Source organism: Eublepharis macularius, chromosome 1, assembly GCF_028583425.1.
Source record: "Eublepharis macularius isolate TG4126 chromosome 1, MPM_Emac_v1.0, whole genome shotgun sequence".
Classification (NCBI taxonomy): domain Eukaryota; kingdom Metazoa; phylum Chordata; class Lepidosauria; order Squamata; family Eublepharidae; genus Eublepharis; species Eublepharis macularius.
In genome coordinates this window covers 62,815,451-62,838,506 of record NC_072790.1, presented here as the reverse complement: position 1 = coordinate 62,838,506, position 23,056 = coordinate 62,815,451, and the positions used below count along the sequence as shown (strand labels likewise).

The 23,056-nt window shown below is 42.7% G+C and overlaps 1 protein-coding gene across 1 annotated transcript; it reads left to right on the top strand.

Moving 5' to 3' along the window:
• The first annotated feature begins 5,206 nt into the window (after positions 1 to 5,206).
• Positions 5,207 to 20,851, top strand: LOC129337563 (glutathione S-transferase A4-like). The gene is made up of 7 exons (XM_054991367.1): positions 5,207 to 5,266; positions 6,151 to 6,258; positions 9,738 to 9,789; positions 13,260 to 13,392; positions 14,983 to 15,124; positions 15,879 to 16,010; positions 19,846 to 20,851. The coding sequence occupies exons 2-7, from the start codon at positions 6,172 to 6,174 to the stop codon at positions 19,969 to 19,971; spliced, it is 672 nt and encodes a 223-aa protein (XP_054847342.1). The 5' UTR covers positions 5,207 to 5,266; positions 6,151 to 6,171; the 3' UTR covers positions 19,972 to 20,851.
• The last annotated feature ends 2,205 nt before the right edge of the window (positions 20,852 to 23,056 follow it).

Genomic DNA, 23,056 nt, shown 5'->3' with positions numbered 1-23,056 from the left:
CGGGGCAATGTTGTTCTTTACGCAAGGCTACCCCACTTAAATTCTTACAGAGCTGCTCAATTCTGAAGAACGTTCAAATATATAAATCTGAAGAATCTAGATTTAAGCACACATTTTCCTGATTCCCAGACCAGCAAACATTTTGAAGTTTAGGTTCTATGATTCTTTATATAGTATGCAGACAGGCTTCTGCCTGTAGGGTTTAGCTTTTGGTCAGAGTTTTCTATAAATCTGGGTTCACAGGCAAGGACTCACCAACATTTTGCTCCAGACTGGGTTTCAACAAGCTGGCACACACTAACAGGTCCTTAGAACAGGCTAATTTCTTATTTTAAAAAGCTGGTGCTCTACTGCCTTCAACATTTTGCTCTTGGAGCATATTGAGGCATGGAATTTTTCTGGGAAATCCCATGAGAAAATACAAACACTTTGTTCATGAGTTGCCTGGTTTTAGTACTACTTACACTAATAGGTTTTCTTACTTAAGGTAGGAACATCACATTCTTGGATATCGTTGTATTGCAATGAGGAAAATAAGCAATATAAGGAAAGGTTGAAAGAAAGAGCATGTGTAGAGAAAACTACACACACTGAGGATTCTCCATTTCTCTGTTACTGCTGTCATGAATGCAGAGATACAATGGGACTGTTCTCTGCTTTTCCAGAGACCAAGAGTAAAAAGGGTTCAGTTGGATTTCAACTGAAAATAAGAAACTTCACAACGGAAAGAGCTGTTTAACAATGGAGCCGATTCAAGCAGAGACTTGGAAAACCCTCTGGAAGTGAATGACCCCAGTAGCGCCATATCCAATTATGTGAAGATGCAGTCTCTGTGTGAGCAGAGTGCTTGACTTCAAGCTCTCTCGTTCCTTAATCCTCAGTGGAGCCCTGAAGTCAAACACTGAGTAGGAGCCTGATCTCAAACCCTCTCCTAGAGGTGATGGCAGAGGAACGGCTGCTTTCTGGTACGTTGTTAATAAAGGCGCACCATTTATATTATTAATCAATGTGACTAAGATGATCCTAGAAAGAAAAGTCTGGAACAGAAGTATACAAAGGAACTGTTATTATAATACACATTCTAGATTTATATATTTAATGTGTCAAATAAATCTAACATCCTGTAGCAAACACTCTTTGAATTGCTATTGTTTGCCTTGTAGAGATCTTTTGCCAACAGTGTGGTAGACAGGCAATAGTTTCTTAATTACTGCATCTGCCCATATCCTGCTGGCAACTGTCTGAGGCCCAGCAATCGATGGAAAAGTCAGTTCTAACCACACCCCCTTCCACTATAAACAGAAAAACAAGTGCCAGATGGGTGCTAAAGAGAGGTGGACACAAACCGAAATATGAACCAAAATTTGTCACGAACTAGGCCATTTCGCAGTTCACGAACTGGTGGTTTGTCAGAGTCCATTTCTGACAAACTGCCACAAACTTTAGGCTGGTTCGTTTGGTCCATTTTTCGATTAATCATTGCAGACAGCCTGGTGCCGATCAATCAGTTTCCTAGCCAACACGGGGGTGGGGGGAATGGGCTTTCTGCAGCCCCGGAAGTGACCTGCTGCCCCAGAAGCGATGCTTTCACAAACCAAATGAACCAGTTCACGAACCGGGGCAAGTTCGTGAAAGTTTATGGTTCGTGAAACATGACAAACCACAAACCTGCTATTGCTCAAAGTAGGGTTCCCAACAGGTGTGGAAGGAAACATCTTGTCCCTTTAATAGTGGCTTAATGTGTGGAAATGTGTGGCTGGACCTGTTCTGGGCATGGAGGAAAATAGCATCTTGTCAAGCCTTTGTTAAAGGGATAGTAATTTTTTCTCCAGGCCTGTTGGGAACCCTGCCTAAAAGGAGTTTCCTTTTTGTTGTTTACTGAATTATAAGGACAGATGAAAGAGATCAGACTTTCTCATCATTATCATTTCACTACTGCCATCTAATGGATAATAGTTTGTTTTCTATCTGATGTAAAGAAGGCAAGAAACAACTTCAGGATATGAATATCAGTTTGAATTGTGTACTGCCATCTAGTGGCTAATTATTTTTTTCTAATACTATTAAACGATAGTGCTACCAACATTGGTGGGAAAGTGCTCAACAAGAACTTTGAATGAAGGGAGGAAAGACTATAAGAATGCTTTGCTGTTGTGTTGCAGGATTTTTCCACTGGTTTAATATTATGTTTAGATGATGGTATTTAGCAGACAGGTTTTGACTGCTCAAGACTTCTAATCAAGGAGCGTTAATCAGATTAAAGGAAAGGAAAGGACTGTAAAATGACTTTTCCAGTTTGTTTTCATAGCTTGATTTCTAATGCTTATTTTCAATTAATTTAAACGCAAAGATGAAAAATTACTGATACGTAAAACATTTATACAGTGATATTAGTGTATGCATAGCTATACAAAGGGATTTATAAAGGAAATTCAAGAAAATGCTGACAAAATGATAAACGAAAAAGTTACTTCCTTGTGGTTTTAAAAATATTTGGTAGCTGACAGGGCCTGTGAAACCTTGTTGCAGTTTCTAGCATCTGTGGATGCTAGAAATCCACTTTGCTTTCAAATAAATCTCTCCTTGTAGAAGACCAGGTAGGCAGGCAAGGGCAAACCACCTCTGTTAGTCTCTTGCCATGAAAACCCCACCAGGGGTTGCCATAAGTCAGCTATGACTTGACCGAACTCTCTGCCACCACCAGAAAAAGGCATTACACTTTTGCTTTTCCTGTGGTGATCTTGGTCTCTCTCTCTCTCGCATCCTCACATGGTGTACAAGCAATGGGAACTGCGGTGGGTCTAGGGTGGGTGGACGATAGGCGAATGTAAACATCTGCATGGGAGTCAGACCTCTGTTCAAAAAAACCTTCATTGGCTAGAGCTGAGGTGGCCAGTTACAGGCCAGTCTCCAATTTACCTTTTCTAGAGAAGGTGATAGAGCAAGTGGTGGCAGAGCAGCTCCAGGATTTCCAGGGTGACACGTCCCTTGTCCCATTTCAAACTGATTTCAGGGCAGGATTTGGTACCAAGATGACTTTAATTGCTCTAGTGGACGATTTCTGTTTAAAGTTGGATATAGGGGACAATCTTCCCTGTGGATACTGCTACATATGTCAGCAGCCTTTGACACAGTTAACCACTCCATTCTCATCTATTGGCTTGAATACAGAGGTGGTGTTAAAGGCATAGCCCTTCAGTGGTTTCACTCTTTTCTGTCTGGCTGGACACCGTCTACACTGGAGGTGCAGAATCAGCTGGGTGAGATTTGTCTTGTGGAGTGCTACAGGGTTGGACACAGAAACCAGATAAGATAGTGGTAATGCTGGTTGGGAAGGCTGATATTCTAGTGGGATTGAATCCACTTGTCCTAGATGGAGTGAAGTTGGCTTGGGAGGTTAAAAGCTTGGGGGTGCTCATGGGCACTGCCTTCCTCTATGAAAAGCAGGTTGGCATGGTGGCCCGGAGCACCTTCTATAAGCTGCATCTGGTTTGCCAACTCTCCTGTTACCTAGACTCGGTTGTTCTGGCCACATTGATCCATTCTTCTCTAATGTCATGGTTAGATTACTGCAATGTGCTCTATCTGGGTCTGCCCTTGAAAACCACCTGGAAAAAACAACTGCTCCAGAACGAGGCAGCCCGAATATTGTCAGGGGCTAGTCACTAGTAACATTTATTGCTCGTTTTGAAAAAGCTGCCAGTCTGTTTTCAAGTTCAATTCAAGGTGCCGTTTACGACTGTTAACGCCCTTCATGACCTGGGACCCACATATTTGAAGGGCTGTCTCCTTCTATACGTCCCTGTGCACCAACTACACTCTTTTTTTTAAAAAAAATAATTTTTATTGATAATACTTATTCTCTATACAATGATTAAATAGAATTTGTACAAAGTAAAATACAACTAACAAATTACAAAATTCCAAACTTTTAAAATTCCCAGTTTCAAAATTACAACATTCCAAAAATTTCAAACTGTCAGACTTTCATAATTACAAAATTTCTGAGAGAGTTGCTAACTAGTACATAACTATGAAAAAGTTTGCAAAGTGATGAAATACAGAAATTTAAAAATATTTTAAACATAGTCTAAAACCTGAAAGAACTTTAGACCTGGATGAGAACTGTTACTTTCTAGATACTCAAAAAATGGAAACCACTTCTCCACAAATTTTGTACTATATGGAAAATGCTCTGCCTGAACTACAGTCTTCAGGAAGACATCTGCTGACAATATCACCATTCAGGGAGGCCCATCTGGCACTGATCAAAGCCCAGGCCCCATCCATTAAGGCCCTTGCTCTGTGGAATTGGCTCCCTGAAGAGGAGAGGACCCCCCGCCGCCACCACCCCGAGATCTTCAGGAGGCATTGCAAATCTTGCTCGTTTGCCAGGAGTTTTAGGGAGGTTGAATGGCAGGCATCTTTTAACGGGGGAAGGAAGGATTTGTTATTTGATTTTGATTTTAACTGTAGATGTAAGCTGCCATGAACTATAAGAAAAGGCAGTGTAAAATTTTTAGCTAACTAGCTATACATACATACATACATACATACATACATACATACATACGGTTTATTCAATAAGGCTTATTGTCAGGAAAGTGTTGTTAGCATTGCGCTGTTACATGGATATCCCTCTAGAATTTACCATATACTAACTCCTCTACAAATTAAACCATACAGATCTAAATGTAAAGTTGGAATTTGATGGTATTTTCGCACATGGCATTGTAAGATCGGATCTGCGTTTTCCTTTCTAGGATTTTTCTGCCTGGAGAAGAAAATCACATGAAGCAGGCCATTGGTCTGTCAACATCAGTATCGTTCCCTCTAACTGGCAATAGCTCCCCAGAAGTCTCCGGTGGAGGTCTTTCACATCACCACCTAGCTGACCCTTTGAACAAGAGGTACTGGGGATTAAAACTAGGGCCACATGCTCCATCATTGATCCACAGCTCCCTTCTCTACAGGGGGGGTGAATTATTACAATAATGCTATGTATTAATTCTGGATAGAAAGCAGGAATTGAGTGTGCATTCCAGCAAATGTAGGGTTTTACATTACTTCTTTACTGATAAACGAACCACAAAATTGTCACTTGCAAAAAAGATGCTTGTTTCTGCCTCTGCACTTTGAATGAATGTCACATGACTGCAGAAGTCACTCTGCAGGAGGAGTTCCAGAAAGTCATTGTTTCCGGCAAAACTTCTTAAGCAGCAGAAGGAAGGAGTGGCTGGGACCTGAGATCAAAGACTCACTGAAGGTTAGTTACTGAAACTTCTATATGTTTTCATAAGATTCTGCAAGCATCTTATGTTAATAATTGGAGCTGAACTGTTTTGCTTGTAAAGGTAGATATCTGTATTTGCATCTGAGAGAACACTGATTGCCAGTTCCTTTACACCTGAATAAATTGACCTTGTCTGTTGAAATGTTGCTTACTGGGCAACACAGGAGACTCTGAAGTTCCCATAAGAAAATAAGTGGCAACGCAAAGACAGTCCAGTAAACAGTCTTGAATTCTATAAGAGCAAGGCTGCTTGGTTAATGGTTAACTGCCGTCTGAAGCAGGTTAATATGATAGTTGGTTAAAACTCTACAAAGTATTCCTAGATATATTTGTAAGACAATTTAAACTTTTGAACGTTTTTTTTTTAAATGGCTTCTTTGTGGCTTAAAAATTATATTTTGGGGTCCATATTAAACTCATATATAAAACCAGGTTCACTGGCCCCTGGTCTCATCCTGCATGTGGAAGGCCCCGGTATTCCGTAGGAAGAGTAATTGTGCTTGTTGGTCTTGCTTAGCAAGATATTCGGGCTGCAGAAATTTGATGCTTTGTTATGTGGGACCAAAGAACTGGAAGCTGAGAATCTTCTAAGCAGCTGAATTTTTTCCTAAAGATTCTTATGGTTTTGCTTTTCTGGTGTTGTGGTTCATTTTGTTAGTTTACAACTATTTTAAGCCACTGTAGGCACCCATAGAAGCTGGCTGTGCCTGCTTGAAACAAAATTAGTAAAATAAGCACTATCCAAGATTCATGTTTAATTTTCAGATTTTGAAATGCACGTTGTGATCTGCCCATTCTGCTGAATATTTTGTTTGTACTGTTTTGGTGACCTACACGTGTTTTGCTTTATATTTCAGAATTTCTGTTGTTTGAAAACCATGGCTGAGAAACCTAAACTTTACTACTTTGATGGAAGGGGAAGAATGGAATCCGTTCGCTGGCTCTTAGCAGCAGCTGGTGTTGAGGTTTGCGACTTTTTTCATAGGAAATGTCAGATACATGGCTTGCTTCAATATATGCCTACTGTGGTTGCCAGCCTCCAGGCAGGACCTAGAGGTCTCCAGGAATTACAATGGCTCTCCAGACTACAGAGATCAGTTCCCTGGAGAAAAAGGGTGCTTTGGAAGGTGCACTCTCTATCATTATACCCTGATGAGGTCCTTCCACTCCCCAAACTCCTCCTTAGTCAAGCCCCATCCCCAGATCTCCAGGAATTTCCCAACCCAGAGATGGCCACTGTAATGCCTATGTTATTGTGTCTTTTCTATTTCTAGGCAGAGGGAGAACTCAGGGTCAAATTAGACGTATGCATTTATGTATGCATACTGGTATTCACATCTAAAGAATGTGTGTGAAGGGAGCTAAACCCTGCTGCCTCTTTGCTTTCAGTGCTTTCTCTGGGTTGCCAGATGCCCACCAATAGTGGGCAAATTCCCAGTGATTTCTGCCTTTGCCCACCAGTCACCAGTTGTTCCACAGGAAGAGGCAGGCCAGGAAGCAGGCTGGTGAAATGGGTGTGAATGTGCCTGCATCCTCAACCAATGATGACATCACTTCTGGTGTGACCCAGAAGTAATGGCACCACATCAAGGTCAATTCTCTAAATCTTGGCTCAAAATGCTATGTTTTGGGACAAGGTTTAGAGAATAAGCCCTGGCCTGATGTTGTTGCTTCTGGGTCATACCAGAAGTGACATAATCATGTGGTGCAGCACAGCATGTGCACAAATTGGTAAGTTACTGGTGCCCCCACTTCCAACACCTGCCAGTTGCTGGAAAACCCTAGTTCTTCTTGGTTTCAATATCAAAAGAGAGCTGAGCTGGAAGAAAAGTCTGAACAGCAACAAAGACAGTGAAATTAAATAGGGGATGAAGCTGGATTTAGCTCCTCTCACCAACATGCTCCATTTTGGCTTTTAAAAGATAAGTCTGTGACCCACCCACTCCTCAGTTTTGAGAAGAACTAGTGGATGAATGCACATGTCTTCCTAAGTCCTATTTGTCTTGGCCCGTTTTTTTTAACCTCACAACAATATCCGTGGTCATATGCGTTCTTTCCAGTGCAATATTCTTACTATTTAAAAAGCCAAGGTGAAGACAAAGGCAAGAACAGGGCTCTCCTAATTCAAGAGAATGTCATGTTCTGTCTAATATGGTCCCACTTTTTAATATTTAACTTCTAAAGAGAGAAGTCAGACCTTGGGTCCATCTGGAAGTCACACTGTCTGAACTGGAATTCTTCTGTCTCATCCCAGAGATGGGGCTCTGGGGAATGATTACTCAGCGCTGAGGAGGAAACATTCCCCACTCCAGAACCAGCTGTAGTTTTGAGCTGCCCCAAGCCAAAGGCTACAAGTGGATGGTCATTTTCACCCCCTCCTTCTCTAGTCCCACCTTAGTTATCCGGAAGGGTAGGATTAAAATGAAATAGATTCAAAAAGTTCCAGATTGAAGTTTCTACATGATAGCAGGAATTCTAACTTTCTGCTAAAAGCAGAAGATATTATTCACACACACATATATCTGGAATCTCTTTTTCTGATTTTATTCAAGAAATGTGTGCATAAATGTGCACACATACACACGCTAAACACATTTTATACAATTAAGGTTTGGTTTATGTAAGCAGCGCAGGATAAGTAAGTAAATACAGTTAAGTAGAGTAGAGCAGTTCAGTAAGCACAGCAAAGCATTTTTGTGTGGGCCTGCTGATGAGGCAATAAACTCACACAGAGTCCACTTACTTCAGTAACGAAAATAAGAGTCTTTTTATTTAGGAGCTCCACTAGGGATAGGATAGACGAAAGATAGAGTCTAGTCTAATCTATCCAAGCCAGAATGCTGGTGGATACAGGGAGCAAGCCTTGTGTCCTCCATGACAGCACAATGGAGAGAGAGTGCATGTGTAAGTGAGGGAGATGAAGGAGGAGGAAGGAAGGAAGGAAGGAAGTTCCCTGAGAGCACACATCAAAGGGATAGCATCAGATAGAGCAGTACAGTGTATCTTCCTCTCTATTTCTCTCACTCTATTCTATGCCCCCTTTGTAACCTGAGACCAGGAACAATGGACAGCATACAAATTCTTCACTTTTTACAGTTTATACTTGCATAGATCAGATAGCATCCGGCTCCAGTAACATGAATATCTTCTGCCTCCATTGTTAGGTGAGTTGCATGATCTACCATGCAGCTCACAGAGAGTGAGAGACGTACATAAGCACACTGAACTGAACACTGGCAGCATAGTATAAAACTATGTGTCAGTTCTATGGATGACAGGCTATGACAGATAGTCCCCTGTACCCTCACAGCAAGCACTCCATGGTCTTGGTTGAAAAGGCTTTATTCAGGAATCAAATCATGTTCATAGATATGTCCACAGGTTGATCAGAAGTTGACAGGAATGGTAAAATCTGTGAAAACTATTGTTCATATAGGTCCCAAGCATCCTCCACCTTCCCAATAGGAAAACATAACTTTTGGCGCAAAGCGGTCCTGAGAACTCCCTAAATAGTTTACATGCTTTGTCTAGACAGAAGAGAGGCAATAGATTAAGAATGAAACATGGTTATTCTTCTTCCCCCTGAGAACTAGCAGGTTTACAAGGTCAGAGACACAGAGACACTTTGGATACAGCAGGCCTGTGAATGCAAGGCAAGATGGCATTAGCACTATGATATCAAGGCACAGCATAGAACAATGGTTCATAGTAATAAATCAGCTGAAAATAATGGCATGGATGGGTACAGACATGACATTATGTGCCACTTGAGGCAATCCATATAACAACTAAGACAAACTAAGACATAAATGTATTTATTACTGCATTTCTTTGCCACCTCTCTGGGGAACAATCTATCAGTCTGTTAATATTTAGCTGTAGAAAAGAGCAAGAATCTAGTTGCACCTATAAGACTAACAAAATTTGTGGTATGGTATGAGCTTTCGTGAGTCACAGCTGTATCTGAAGAAGTGAGCTGTACATGAAAGCTCATACCTTATCACAAATTTTGTTAGTCTTATAGGTGATACTAGACTCTTGCTCTTTTCTGCTGTTACAGACAAACACGGCTACCCATCTTGGAATATTTACTTATTTTTAATACCATATTTTAAAAACCAAATTATTCAAATAATAGTAATAATAATTTACCTATTTATTAGTTTCTTAAAATAAGAGCAAAATAACTTTGGAGGTTTCAGGGCACAGAAAAAAAAGTCCGCCCAGCAGGTACTATTCTTCACCCACCTCATGAATGTAAAGCTCCAGAGCAATCGGATATATTTACCTTGTCAACATTCCTGACATAGAACAATGCTTTTGTGCCTTGCATAGTACAGAGACACACCTTCTGTTCTATGGTCTCACTGTATATATATTTTTTCTTTTTTGATAAATGGACTCTTGTTTATAACAGGCATACATAATTTCTCTTCCTCTTCAGTTTGAAGAAGAATTTTTAGAAACAAGAGAGCAGTATGAAAACTTGTTAAAAGGTAAGTTTGCAGAACTAAATGGGATAGAGGAGGGGAGGGGATCAGGCATTCCAGGGGTTAAAAGCGGTCACCGTGTGCCTGTGTCACCTGAATAACAACCAAAGTCGTGGGGTGGTATCAACTCTTTCCTCTGTCCTTTCCCCCATATCTAAATCACACCCCCAAAGGTGTAATAAAAACATACAGGTATATATGCAGGGCTGAGGGGTGATGCATAGTGCAACCCTATGCAGAGAACACATCAAAGTCAAACACTGAAAGACTGAGAAAAATCAATCTAATTGAACCTGAATTTGATTTTTTTTTTTAAACAAGGAAGAGATTCTGATCATGGCTCTTCGGTGTTATATTTGCTTTGACACTAAATGTTTATAAGAATGAGGTAACACTAAAACCAAAAGAGGGAAGTAGTACCAAATTTTTAGCCAAAATGGATCACTAAGAAGGAAATTTTAAGGCTGTCTACTCAGAAGTATATCAGTTAAGTAGGTCTTACTTCCAGGAAAGTGTTGCAGCCTAAATCTGAGCATCAACCTTCAATTGTACCAATATTTATCTTGACATTTCTCTGGTTTTGGCGTCATGTGCTTTCTCATTTATTCACAAGCATCCAGACAATTTTCACCCCATGCTTTGTATTTCCATTTTACTGTTGCATCATCTGTCCCCACCCCATGCTGATTTATCTAGGAGACATTTTAAAAAATTTCCATCACAAATGTGCTGCCGTGTTTTCAGGACTGAGGTGACAGTGTATCCCCCTTCTTTCTGCCAGTGTACTATTGCACGACCGGGTATCATCCTATCTAGTCCATCCCAGCACGTATCTCCATGCTGCAAATATTTTAAAAACAAAGCAGTGAAATGGACAGATTTCCCCCCTATTGTGGTGGGGGAGCCCACTGTACTTGATAAAGCATGGCAGTTTCTCTGGGATTTTCCTAACTGCTGCAGATCTTGCCTGTTCCAACAATGCTTTTAACAGTAAATTTCGGTGACTGCCTCTACTGGTCCACACATGTGACCCTTTGAAGCAAAAAGAACGAAAGAACAAAAGAGTATCACCAAAGCAGGGGCCATGGCTGTAGTAGGAGATGGGATATAGCTGGGGCTAGAAAATGCATCTGAAAAATTATATTTCAAAAGCGGGCTTTAGTCCATAAAAACTGATATTATAATTAAAAATTCATGAGTCTTTATGGTGCTGCAAGCTGTAGATCCAAGCAGAGGGACAAACTCTTTTGAAAATACTTTTTTACAATTAGCAGCAACGGCAGGTCTGTAGGGCAGGGGGAAATACCGCCATTTGCACTACACAGTCATCTTGTTGTTCCCTCTGCCTCACTTTATTTTTTAATGTTTGTAATTATTATTATTATGGGGAAACCAGTCATGCAATTATCTCCATTCTCCTCTTCCTGCCCTTTTTTATCTATTCCCTACATAGGTATGTGTGGTTTACTTACTCAATATGCTGCATTACTATGGAATTTCTAAATATTGTGCTCAATATTCTACACTGATACAGAATTCCTAAATTATTATATTGCTGTTGTTGTTGTTATTTATAATCCATCTTTCTCACTGGGACTCAAGGCGGATTACTAGTATGATAAAAACTTTTAAGTCAGTCAGTGATTACAGGATACGATAACATTTGAAGCTCACAGCAAAGATTGCTTAGTATAGAACAAAATAATACGGTTGGGCCTGGCTTGTAGAACAGGTTGGGGAAAAAGGGGGGGGGAAGAATATAAAGAAAAGAATAGCAAGAATAGCATAAGCAAACTTATGCATAAACATAAGTTTAAGGCAGCTGGACCACCAGTGTAGAAAAACCTTATCTTTGTGCACCTCTCTAATATTAAATTACACCAAGCTTGCAACTGAGGCGAAGTCATTGGATATTGTGCAATCATCGTCTTTCATCGCCTGACTTTTCTTAACTGCACAGGAAAATCCAAGAAGCGAAGAGTGACAATAGCATCTTAACCAATCATGTGTGTATCCAGCTTTAGCAATGCAGACAAGAATGTTGCTGTTCTTCTGAGTGGATGAAAAACAAAAGTGGGGGACTCCAGATGTGGATCGAAATCAAGCCATGCTTGTTACTAGCTTTGCAATGCAATCCTAAGCAGTCTAAACCCATTAACTGGAGTAACTCTGCTTATGCTTGCTCTGTTAAACTACATGCCTCAGATTAATCAACAGATATGCTTCTGTTAATGTGTATGTGGTGAAAAGCTGATATATTATGGAACTAATCTGCCGTAGAGACAAAGCTTGAATAACTTGGCCTCTGCTTAAAGTGAGTTAAAAAAACCCTTCATGGTAAGGATTAAAGTAATGCATTGCTTAAAACAACTGATGCATTACTTGGGGGCTTTTTGACCTGATGTACAAGCTGAGACTCGCATGTGACTTTCACAGGATGCGGCATGCAGAACAGAAATGTACACAATGCATACACTGAATCTGTGTGCATGCTCATAATCCCCTACAAAAAAGGAGGGAGGATGCAAGTATCTTGCCTGATCTTATTTAATTTGTGAATTGTTAATCTTTTTAAATTTCCACTCGAAATGGTATCAGGAAAATTAACTTCTGCTATGTCTTGTACACATGGAAGAGATAGTGGGGATACAATCACTTTCATTTATTGCAAGCAGGGAGTCCTTTTACCACTTTTGCTTGTACAGACTGTTGCAGATGCAGAAATCTTCTGTGGGATCCATCCTCATCTGTCACGGAAAGGGAATAGTTGGTGAATGCTCAGAAATGTTGATATGTGTCTTGGATAGGAGGGATTGTTGATTTTGGGTTGAAGGAAGAACTGATAGCCCATGGAGCTCTAAACACTGCCTAGGTCTAGGGAGAGTTTAGGTGGGTAGCTATGTTAGTCTGCAGTAGAATGGCAGGATTTGAGTCTAGTGTTACCTTAGAAACCAACAAGATTTTCAGAGTGTAAGCCTTCAAGCATCTGAAGAAGGGAACTCTGACTCTCAAAAGCTGACACTCTGAAAATTTTGTTGGTCTCTAAGGTACTACTGGACTCAAATCCTGCTAGGTCTAGGGAGAGCCCTGTGGCACAGAGTGGTAAGCTGCAGTACTGAAGTCCAAGCTCTATTCATGACCTGAGTTCGATCCTGGAGGAAGCTGGGTTCAGGTAGCTGACTCATGGTTGACTCAGCCTTCCATCCTTCCGAGGTTGGTAAAATGAGTACCCAGTTTCCTGGGGGTAAAGTGTAGATGACTGGGGAAGGCAATGGCAAACCACCCAGTAACGAAAGCCAGCCAAGAAAACGTTGTGATGTGACATCCCCCTATGAGTCAATAATGACTCAGTGCTTGTACAGGGGGCTACCTTTTACCTTAAGGTGCTACTGGGTTCAAATCCTGCTAGGTCTAGGGAGATAACCCTGGAAGATGATGCCCAAACTAAATGGTGTGATGTGTTTCTCTTTCAACAGATGGATACCTGCTCTTTCAACAAGTCCCTATGGTGGAAATTGATGGACTGAGGCTGGTGCAAACTCGAGCCATCCTCAACTACATAGCTGCAAAACACAACCTTTATGGGAAGACCTTGAAGGAGAGAGCTCTGTACTGTATTAACAAACATATTGCTTTAGTAACTAATGAAGCTGCAGCATGCATCTGTCCAAAGGCATTTGTTAGTGCACCATAGCAAATAGCTCTAAAAAACCTGCCTTAGAGCAGAAGCAACTTGGGCTTTAGATAAGAAGTACCATTACTCACCAGTGACATGATATGGGGGTAAACTGTGGAAACTATTTAACTGTGGGATCTTAAATAACTTGGTGTGTGGAGGGGATCGTTTCCAATCTTCTGTAGTATGCCCAGATGGATCTGCATGTCCACTCCTGGCTTTTGAGCATGAAGTATATATGTACATGCTTGCAATGTGCATCTCTTTCTAATTGAAAGTAGAAGGTTGAGTGAATCAACATGTTCAGGCTGTCATCAGTCATCATGCTGTTTTTCATAGAATCATAGAATCATAGAGTTGGAAGGGGCCATACAGACCATCTAGTCCAACCCCCTGCCCAGTGCAGGACTCCTCCCAACTTATTTCAGCTACTAAGAAGTAAAAATCCAAAGTGATTCATCTGGGTGGTGATGGTGTTAGCAGTTTTTCAGGTTAAGAGAGCAAGCTTAGAAAGGCCAGGTCCAAATCTTTTCTCTTCTGTGAACTCCACTCAGTGGTCACCATTTCTTCAGCTTCAGCTTTCCATCTGAAACAGGAGAATCTTACTGGCCTAACTTGCAGGTTTGTTGTAAATTTTAGTGAATGCAATGTATCAGAGGTATTCTGAATCCTCTAAAGCACAGCATTCTCCCTTGAGCATTATGGTTCCTTTCCTCCCTTTTGTTTTGTGGCAATCTCTAGTTTGCCATTCCATCTGAACCAGCAAACTATGGTTTATTCTTCCTTGCAAACTACAGGCCCTTGCAAGCATCAGATCATGGTGTTTTGGAGTTCTGGTTTGGAGGTAATTTGTTAGTAATAGTTTATCCATTTGGATGTAATAACCTTGGCTTAGGCAGGAAGAGAGGAAATTGCAGTCAGAGAAAAGGAGAGAGGTTTAGTCCAAAGCTTGCTCAGATGATGCTAACCTTGGCTTGATGTTACATGTGAACATGTGAACAAAGCCACATATTACGGGGGATGTTCAGAATTATCATGCTATGACTGCTGAATAAATAGGGTTCAGAGAGAGAGAGAGAGAGATTAGAGTTATATATGAAAAAGAAATTCAGTAAAGTAGTGGTGGGCAAACATATTCTGTGGAACGTACTTCTAAATGGACTCTAGTTTTAGAACCCAGTACTCCAGGACGAAGTTTGGCTCAAACCTGGCCATTACTGGTAGTGGAGGTGCCCATTATCTCTCATACCACTTCTGACTTGGGGCCAGCTATGCCTGTGGGAATGAATGGGACCATAGAGAGGAGGGAATGAAGCAATTCTGCCCTCTCTTCTCTTTCTGCCACTGAGGGGTACAGACTTCTTTTCCAGCTCAGGAGTTTAAGCCTTGTGAACCACCTGTGAGAGGGCCATGACCCTGTTTTGGGTCACAAGCAACCCACAGTCTGAGTATCACAGCCATACGGTATTGATAAATAAGGCTGATCACATCAACTAATTGGGTCTGATTTATTTCCTATCCAGAATTGATATGTATGTGGAAGGAACAACCGATCTCATGGGCCTAATCAGGGTTCACTACAAATTAGCCCCAGAAGAAAAGGAGAAGAATCTTCATTTGATCATTGAACGAGCCACAAAGAGATACTTCCCAGTATACGAAAAAGTATGTAACTTTTTGACTTATAGATGAAGCAAGCAAACCATCTAATGCAGACATAGGACATCTTTTGTGATCCATGTGCTGAAAAAAATGCAACCTCTACTTATGAAGATGTTGGTGGGTCAAACAAGGTGACATATATTGTACACCTTGTTTTATTTTTTCAAATAACACTGAGAGCAAGCCAAGTCCCAATGACATGAACAATATCTCAGGAATTTGACTTGGACTTAGATGGCGGTTGTGCGGGTCTGGTAGGGGATGATAGGCAAATGCCATACCTGCTGCTTCTCCTGCACCGGTTGTCCCAGCAATACTGCCAGTGCCTTGATTGCTTGGGCAGAGATCTGTCCCTGGGCATCAAGCAGAAAGGCCCAGTCTACTGCTGTTCGCATGCATGCTGGAGGTTGCCTACCTCTGGTCTAATGGATCATTACACAGGGCCAAAAGAGTTCCTTTTGTGGAGACACAAGAAGGGTGAGTTTTATTGGATGAAAGGTGGAAAATTTGTGGTTGGTTAGTGGATGCATGTAGGCTTCAGTGCAAATTAAAGTACTTGTTTGCCATAATAATGCTTTAGTGATGTGTGTGTGTTATGTGCTATCAAGTTGCTTCCGACTCATGGCGAACCTATGAATGAACGACTTCCAAAATGTCCAATCATTGACAGCCTTGCTCAGGTCTTGCAAACTGAAGGCCATGATGTATTGACAAGCAAATGTGATCTGTTTGCATCCATTAAACTTTTATCTCATAGGTTTTGAAAGACAATGGTCAGCACTTTCTGGTGGGCAACCAACTAACCTGGGCTGATGTCCAACTAATTGAGGCCATATTCATGGTAGAAGAGAAGGACCCCACAGTTCTCTTACAGTTTCCTTCATTGCAGGTAAAAAAAAAAAAGAGCAAATGTGATGGAGTCAATAATGTAAACCTTCACTATGGCACAGGAAAAGTTTGCTTGGCAATAGGTTGGATCTGGTGACTCCCTGAGGCTAACTGAGTGTCTTACTCTTACAGAGTGTCTTCCATCGCTCTCATTTAGCAAGGTCCAATCCCTTTTTTCTCACACTTCTAGTAAACAGGTGCTGCTGTGCAGCATCCAACACCCCTGAGAACAAGGAAGTATGTTGAGCATGCTCAGAAATGTTGCACTGATAACCAGAGTTTTTGATTTGGATTATGCTCAGAACCAGAGTTCATGCCCTGAATTACACTTAAAGTGGTGGGTTTTTGCAGTGCTCTGTTCGAAGTAGGGGTGTGCATGCTGAAAATATTCGAATTTCCTGGTGGCAGGATTCCCCCTGCCACCTGCCAGCTGATAGTTTAAAGGGCCCTGTCCTACCACTTGCAGCAGGGCCCTTTAACCCCCCCCCCCCCAGCACCCCCACTTACTTTTGCTCTGCTGAAGTGCAGGCTTAAGTTTCCTGGTCCTGACAGCGGCGGGTGAATGAAGCGCCCGGTGAGGGGGTGCAGGCTTAAACCTGCATTCCCACTGCCTCCTTCGCCCTCCACTGATGGGGCCAAGAAGTTTCCTGGCCCCGACAGCAGCGCCAGCACTCAGCCGCTCATTGGGGAAGCTCCTGATGAGCAGCTGATTTAGGGGTTTAAATGCCCCTTTCCCTGCTGCTCGCAGCAGCAGGGAAACAGGCATTTAAACCCGAAGCTTCCCGAAGCATTACGAATGCTTCGGGAAACTTTGCTTCGGGATTTCCAGATCAGGGCCAGCATGCTGACACCGATTCGGAAATCCCTAAGCTTTCCAGATAGGGTCTGATTTGGGTATTTTACCCAAATCGGATTCCCAAAGTGCACACCCCTAGTTCGAAGTCCTTAGCGTCATTCATTTTTAAGTACTGAAGAACAAGCTGAGTGTTATACAGCAAATATGTGTAATCGTTTTTGGTTTTGTTTTTTTAAATGAACTGATCTATGTAGATTAATTAACAGCTTGAGGAAACTGTGAATTGCAAAGGGTTAAGTAGCACCTCTCATTCCCCCTTCCTTCTTTCCTCCCAGTTCTAGTCTGGCAGGACTGGTTTTCCCTATGAAAAACTGCAGAGAAGCTTTAGAGGATTTGGCTTCAGGTTCCATCGAAGCACATTTTTTTTTACTGATAAGATCTTGCTTCTCCGCCGCGACTTACCAGCCACAGTTGATACAGTAAATGAACTAGAGGCCCCTTGGCCGTCTTTGGGACCCATATTAGATCATTTCAGCCCTCTTTTCGGGGAAGAAGTGGACAGGATTCTGCATGTGGTACGGCCTACCACGTGCCCCTTGGACCCGTGCCCGTCATGGCTGGTGAAAGCCAGTGTTGACGGGCTTCGGGATTCCTTGGAGGTGATTATAAACCTGTCCTTGAGCTCTGGGGTTTTTCCCAAGGCGCTGAAGGAAGCTGTGGTACGGCCTCTTCTGAAGAAATCATCATTAGATCCTGCTGACCTGCTCAATTACCGACCAGTTTCCAACCTCGGGGAAGGTGATTGAGCGGGCGGCAGAGAAGCAACTGCAGAATTTCCTGAAGGAGACCTCAGCCCTGGACCCCTTCCAGTCTGGTTTCCGCCCGGGACATGGGGTTGAGACATTGTTGGTCGCCCTCACAGACGATCTCCGCAGATACCTGGATCAGGGCGGATCAGCACTGCTGATTTTGCTGGATCTGTCAGCAGCGTTTGATACGGTCGATCATGAGCTTTTGACCCACCACCTTGCCGATGTGGGGATTCAGGGGACAGCACTGCAGTGGCTGGTCTCCTTTCTCCATGATCGGGGACAGAGGGTGGCGCTCGGGGAGAGGGTGTCATCTCGTAGGCCACTGGTTTGTGGTGTGCCACAGGGAGCGATACTCTCTCCATTATTATTTAATATCTATATGCACCCCCTCGCCCAGCTGGTGCGGAGTTTCGGGCTTGGGTGTCACCAATACGCAGATGACACCCAGCTTTATCTGTTGTTGGACGGGCAGCCTGGATTGGCCCCTGATGCCCTGGAGCGTGCTTTTGAGGCTGTGGCTGGTTGGCTGAGACAAAGTCGGCTGAAATTGAATCCCATGAAGACGGAGGTCCTGTATGTGGGTCGTGGGGAGATGGCTTTGGGACTTCGGCTTCCTACACTTGATGGGGCAGCACTTACACTGGCCCCGAGGGTTAGGAGCCTGGGGGTGATTCTGGATTCCTCCTTGAAGATGGAGGACCAGATCACTGCAGTTGCCAGGTCTTCCTTTTATTATCTTTGGCAGGCCAGGCAGCTTGCCCCTTATTTGTCTCCCCGTGACATGACTACAGTGGTCCAAGCAATGGTCACCTCTAGGTTGGATTACTGTAATGCGCTCTACGCTGGGCTTCCCATGGGCCTGATCCGGCGGTTACAGCTGGTACAGAATGCAGCAGCGCGGGTCATCGCTGGAGCACCGGTGTGGGAGCATATTACACTGGTGCTACGCCAGCTGCATTGGCTGCCAGTGGAGTACCGAATCAGGTTCAAGGTTTTGGTGCTAACCTACAAAGCCCTACGCGGACTGGGACCGACGTATCTGAGGGACCGTCTCTCACCATATGAGCCCCGGAGGACTCTCCGCTCTGGCGGAAGACATCTTTTAAGTGTCCCTGGCCCTAGGGAGGCCCGCCTGGCGTCGACCAGGGCCAGGGCCTTTTCAGTCCTGGCCCCGACCTGGTGGAATGCTCTGTCTTGCGAGACAAGGGCCCAGCAGGATTTGCTTGCATTTCTCTGGGCCTGTAAGACAGAGCTATTCCGCCAGGCATATGGCTAACGCCGGGCAGTGCCTGCCCCCCCCGTGAAGGGGGGGTTAAACCATCACCCCTATGCAAACACAGAGGCATGTATGAACCACTATGCAGCATGAATTGTTATATTTAATGTTTTTAAATGTTTTTAAATGTATTATTTAATGTTTTAAAATGTTTTTAAACATGTTTGTATTTGTTATCCGCCCTGAGCCTGCAAAAGCGGGGAGGGCGGAATATAAATATAATAAATTAAATTAAATTAAATTAAAATTAAATTTAATCCCTGGTGTGTGTGTAAACATTCTGCTCACTTGGTTTTTGCTTATGCCTTCTTAAAATATCTATGAAGTATTAATCTGTTATTGCTATGGAATTTTTAAAGCAGCCCTGTTGCTGAGTTGTGTTGGCAGTTGCAGCTGCAGTGAGGAACTAAATAACTGTCCCCAATGTGGAAAACATCTTGCACTCAGACATCAAACCAGCTCCAATGCAGCCAGGATTTATTCAAATACAGCTTACTGTCAGACTTATATGCACCTTCCCCTCCCCTCTCAAGTGGAGTACGATTCCTAGTTTGAAATAATCCCCAGTTACCAAGATGAGTTCAGGGGCCTGAGTAAATCAGAGTTTTTAAAATTCTCCTCTAACTCGAATTCTGTACCTGGATTCCATCATGAGATGGAATCCAGGTCTGCGGGAAATAGACAAATTGATTAATCCAAGCACTGGCATTCATACATCATGAGGAAAAGGAGTTTGTTTCAACCCACGAATCCTTAATTGTTTCCCATGTGACATGGCAACATGAGACCGAGCACAGTTGCATTTGTGCACATCTTGGTTTAACTGGAACTTGTTTTGACATCTGAATGCAGTTTTTTTTTTAAAAAAAGAAGAGTTTATATTTGTAATTCTTAATACCATTGTTATACTGTGGGATTAATTTTCCGGGTGTGAATTCTGTTTCTCATTTAGGCCTTTAAAGTGAGAATGAGTGATGTTCCTACAATTAAGAAGTTCCTGCAGCCCGGCAGCCAGAGGAAGCCCCCACCTGATGAAAAATTTCTAGCAACAGCAAAAAGAGTCTTTAACAGGAAATAAAAAAACTGGGAACATGCTGTGGGCTTATTTAAATCACTTCTTGCATGGAGCTGTTCATAATTGTGCTTGTACTAATGCTTTTGAACATTTATGAACTCCATTTAATCATTAGTTGTGTGAAACTGATTAACTAATAACATTTTGAGATTGAGGCTGATTCAAAACCTTTTATAACTAAATGAAATTCAAACCTTGATACAAATATTACATATCTTGTATTACTGATTGCCTGATGTTATCATATTTTGTAATCTACCTATTGATTGGCAGGAAACTTTTTTGTCATATTTGTAAACCACCTTGGGTCCCAGCAGGAAAGGTAGTCTATGAATGATGATGACGATGATCAACATCATCATCGTCATCATAAGAAATATCAAGTATACCAAGAAATGTTGTTTTTCTCAGTACAGTGTTTAAAATAGAACTCAGTAATTTGCAGTGCAACGCTATGTAGAGCAACTTCAGTCTTAGTCCACTGAAATCAATTAGGTTAGACTGGGGTGACTCTGCACAGGACTGCAGTGGTAATATCATGGGAGAATATATTCATACATACATGAAAGAATATATTCAGTGGATCTAAACTTTCTGCTGAGGAATATAGCAAGAAAATTCTGTCTGGTCTGGATTCCATTCTTGCCCTATCGTTCAAGTGCATCCAATTATTTCTGTAGGTGTATACAAATATTCAAATGGACTCATGAGATGGGGGGGGGCACGGCGGCACGCTGGCCCAGTGGTAGAACTCGGATCCTGCATGTGGAAAATTTGAGGATACATCTCTTCATCTGCTTAGAATTAATTCAGATATTTTGGAAGTGGGGATAGGGGCATGACGGTATTATTTAATTGGTGAATAAAAGGTATTCTTCCCTGACCTGGGTCAAATCCACATTACTCATTCTAAGTCGCATGTTCCCTGCATTCCCCACGCAATCCCGAGTGCCGGTCACATTACCTCATTAAACAGATGCATTTCATTCGTATTTCTCCCGAATATGTGGTCACAGGTTTTCAATGGGAGTTTCACGGTGGCTGTGAATGGGCCAATGCGCAATTTACGCGGGTTTTTTAAAAACCACCCCCCTTCCTGTCTCTCCGGCCATTCTGAGAGTTCCTATTGGCTGATTCAACTTGCAAGTGCTCCGTAGTCTGCAAAAGACTGTTTTTGACTTCATAGCATTGGATTTATTGATTATGCTGTTTCTGAATCAAATCTGGTAGTTTGAAAAATCATTTTGGGGTGAATCCATCCTCAGAACGGACTCGCGAAACTTCCTTTTTAACTGTTTTTTATTTTTTTTATTTTATATTACTGTAATATCGAAATTACGAAATATCGAAATAATGACACTCCAAGGAAGTGAAACGTCAGTAAAATTCAGGCACTGAACTGTCCTGCATAGGAAATGCCCACGAAAGCTTCCCACATGCTTCCAAATTTCCAAAAAAGAAACGGGAGAGAGCCATCAGTGCTGTTAGTGGGGGAAAGAGAGGCATCATTATCTTCAATGATGCTTCTTTATAAGGCAGGATTGAAATAACGGAAAAGTGTGCTAAAAAAAATGAAAAAAAATGGGCAGGGAAAAAAGGTCCCGCCCAAAAAAGCGGTTTTCAAGCGGCCGTGTGACCCGAGGGACGCGCAAGAAAGACAGATTGGAAGCAGGAATGTGAACGAAGAGGAAAAAATCGTGGATTGGAGGCAAACGGAAGACATCCGATAAACATGCGGGTAATGGGTGAATGTGGATTCGACCCTGGATAGCCCAGGGAAGCTCAATCTTGTCAGACCTCAGAAGCTAAGCAGGGTCAGCCTTGGTTAGTAATTGGATGGGACACCTCCAAAGAAGACCAGAGTTAGGGAGGCGGGCCATGGCAAATCACCTCTATTAATCTCTTGCCTTGAAAACCCCAGCAGGTGTCTCCATAAGTCACTTATGACTTAAAGGTACTTTCCACCACCAAAAGGTATTCTGCACATTCTCAGAGGAGAACATTCTTTCACACAGTTAAGTTTCAACAAGATGGCTTGCAAATAATGATTAAAATCAGACAGCAGGCTGCGTGCAACTGGGCATTTGTTTTTCTGCCCGCTCCTCTTTCCCAGGACTCCAGCTACTGCTGCGGCAAATTCCCCATTGCAAACAGAAGAGGCAACCCCAAAAGAGTATAAATGTCACATATGTTATGTGAATGGAAGCTGATGTGTTTCACCCATGATGTGACAGTGCATGGATTTTTGCCTGTAACCATCTGTACACATGGTGAGAAGTCCGGATTGGAAGCCAGTGTGATACAATAGTTAAGAGTGTTGGACATGGATCAGGGAGACTTGGATTCAGATCCCCACACTGCCATGGGAACTTGCTGAGTGACTTTGGGGCAGTCACACACTCTCAGCCTAACCTACCTCACAGGATCATTTTCAGGATAAAATGGAGAAGAGGAGAATGATACAAGCCATTTTGGCTTCCCATTGGGGAGAAAGGCAGGGTCCAAGCATTGTTTTTGGACCCAGTACAAACCTTTAAAATGGGCCCCCCACTCCATCACCACAATCCCTCATCCCATACATACAATCTCATGAACCATGGAAAAAAGTTTGAAATTATTGTTACACTAGCAACAAAGCCCATTGTGAGTAAAAAAATACAACAGGCTTTAGAAAAGGGAGGGTGGACAAGCAGGCATTCACTCCTCTGTCACTGATTCCAGCTTGTGAAGGAGGAGGGTGGGCATTGTCATCTGCTCCTCACCTGACCTGCCTGATCTCAGCCATGTGAAGGGGTAGTGGGTTTGCTACCTGATACATGCATGATATATGCTGGGTAAAGGGGGGCATTGCCTCCTTTTCTGCGCCTGACTACATCTGGGTGAAGGGGAGCAGGCATTGCCGCCTGCTCTGAGCCTGATCCCAGCTGGGTGAAGGGGATGCGGGCATTGCCACCTGCTCTGCACCTGATTCCAGCAGGTTGAGGGGGGGGCAGGCATTGCTGCATGCTTGGCTCCTGACTCCAGCAGTGTGAAGACAGGGTGGACATTGTGGCCTGCTCAGTGGCTTATCCTAGTAGTTTGAAGAGGG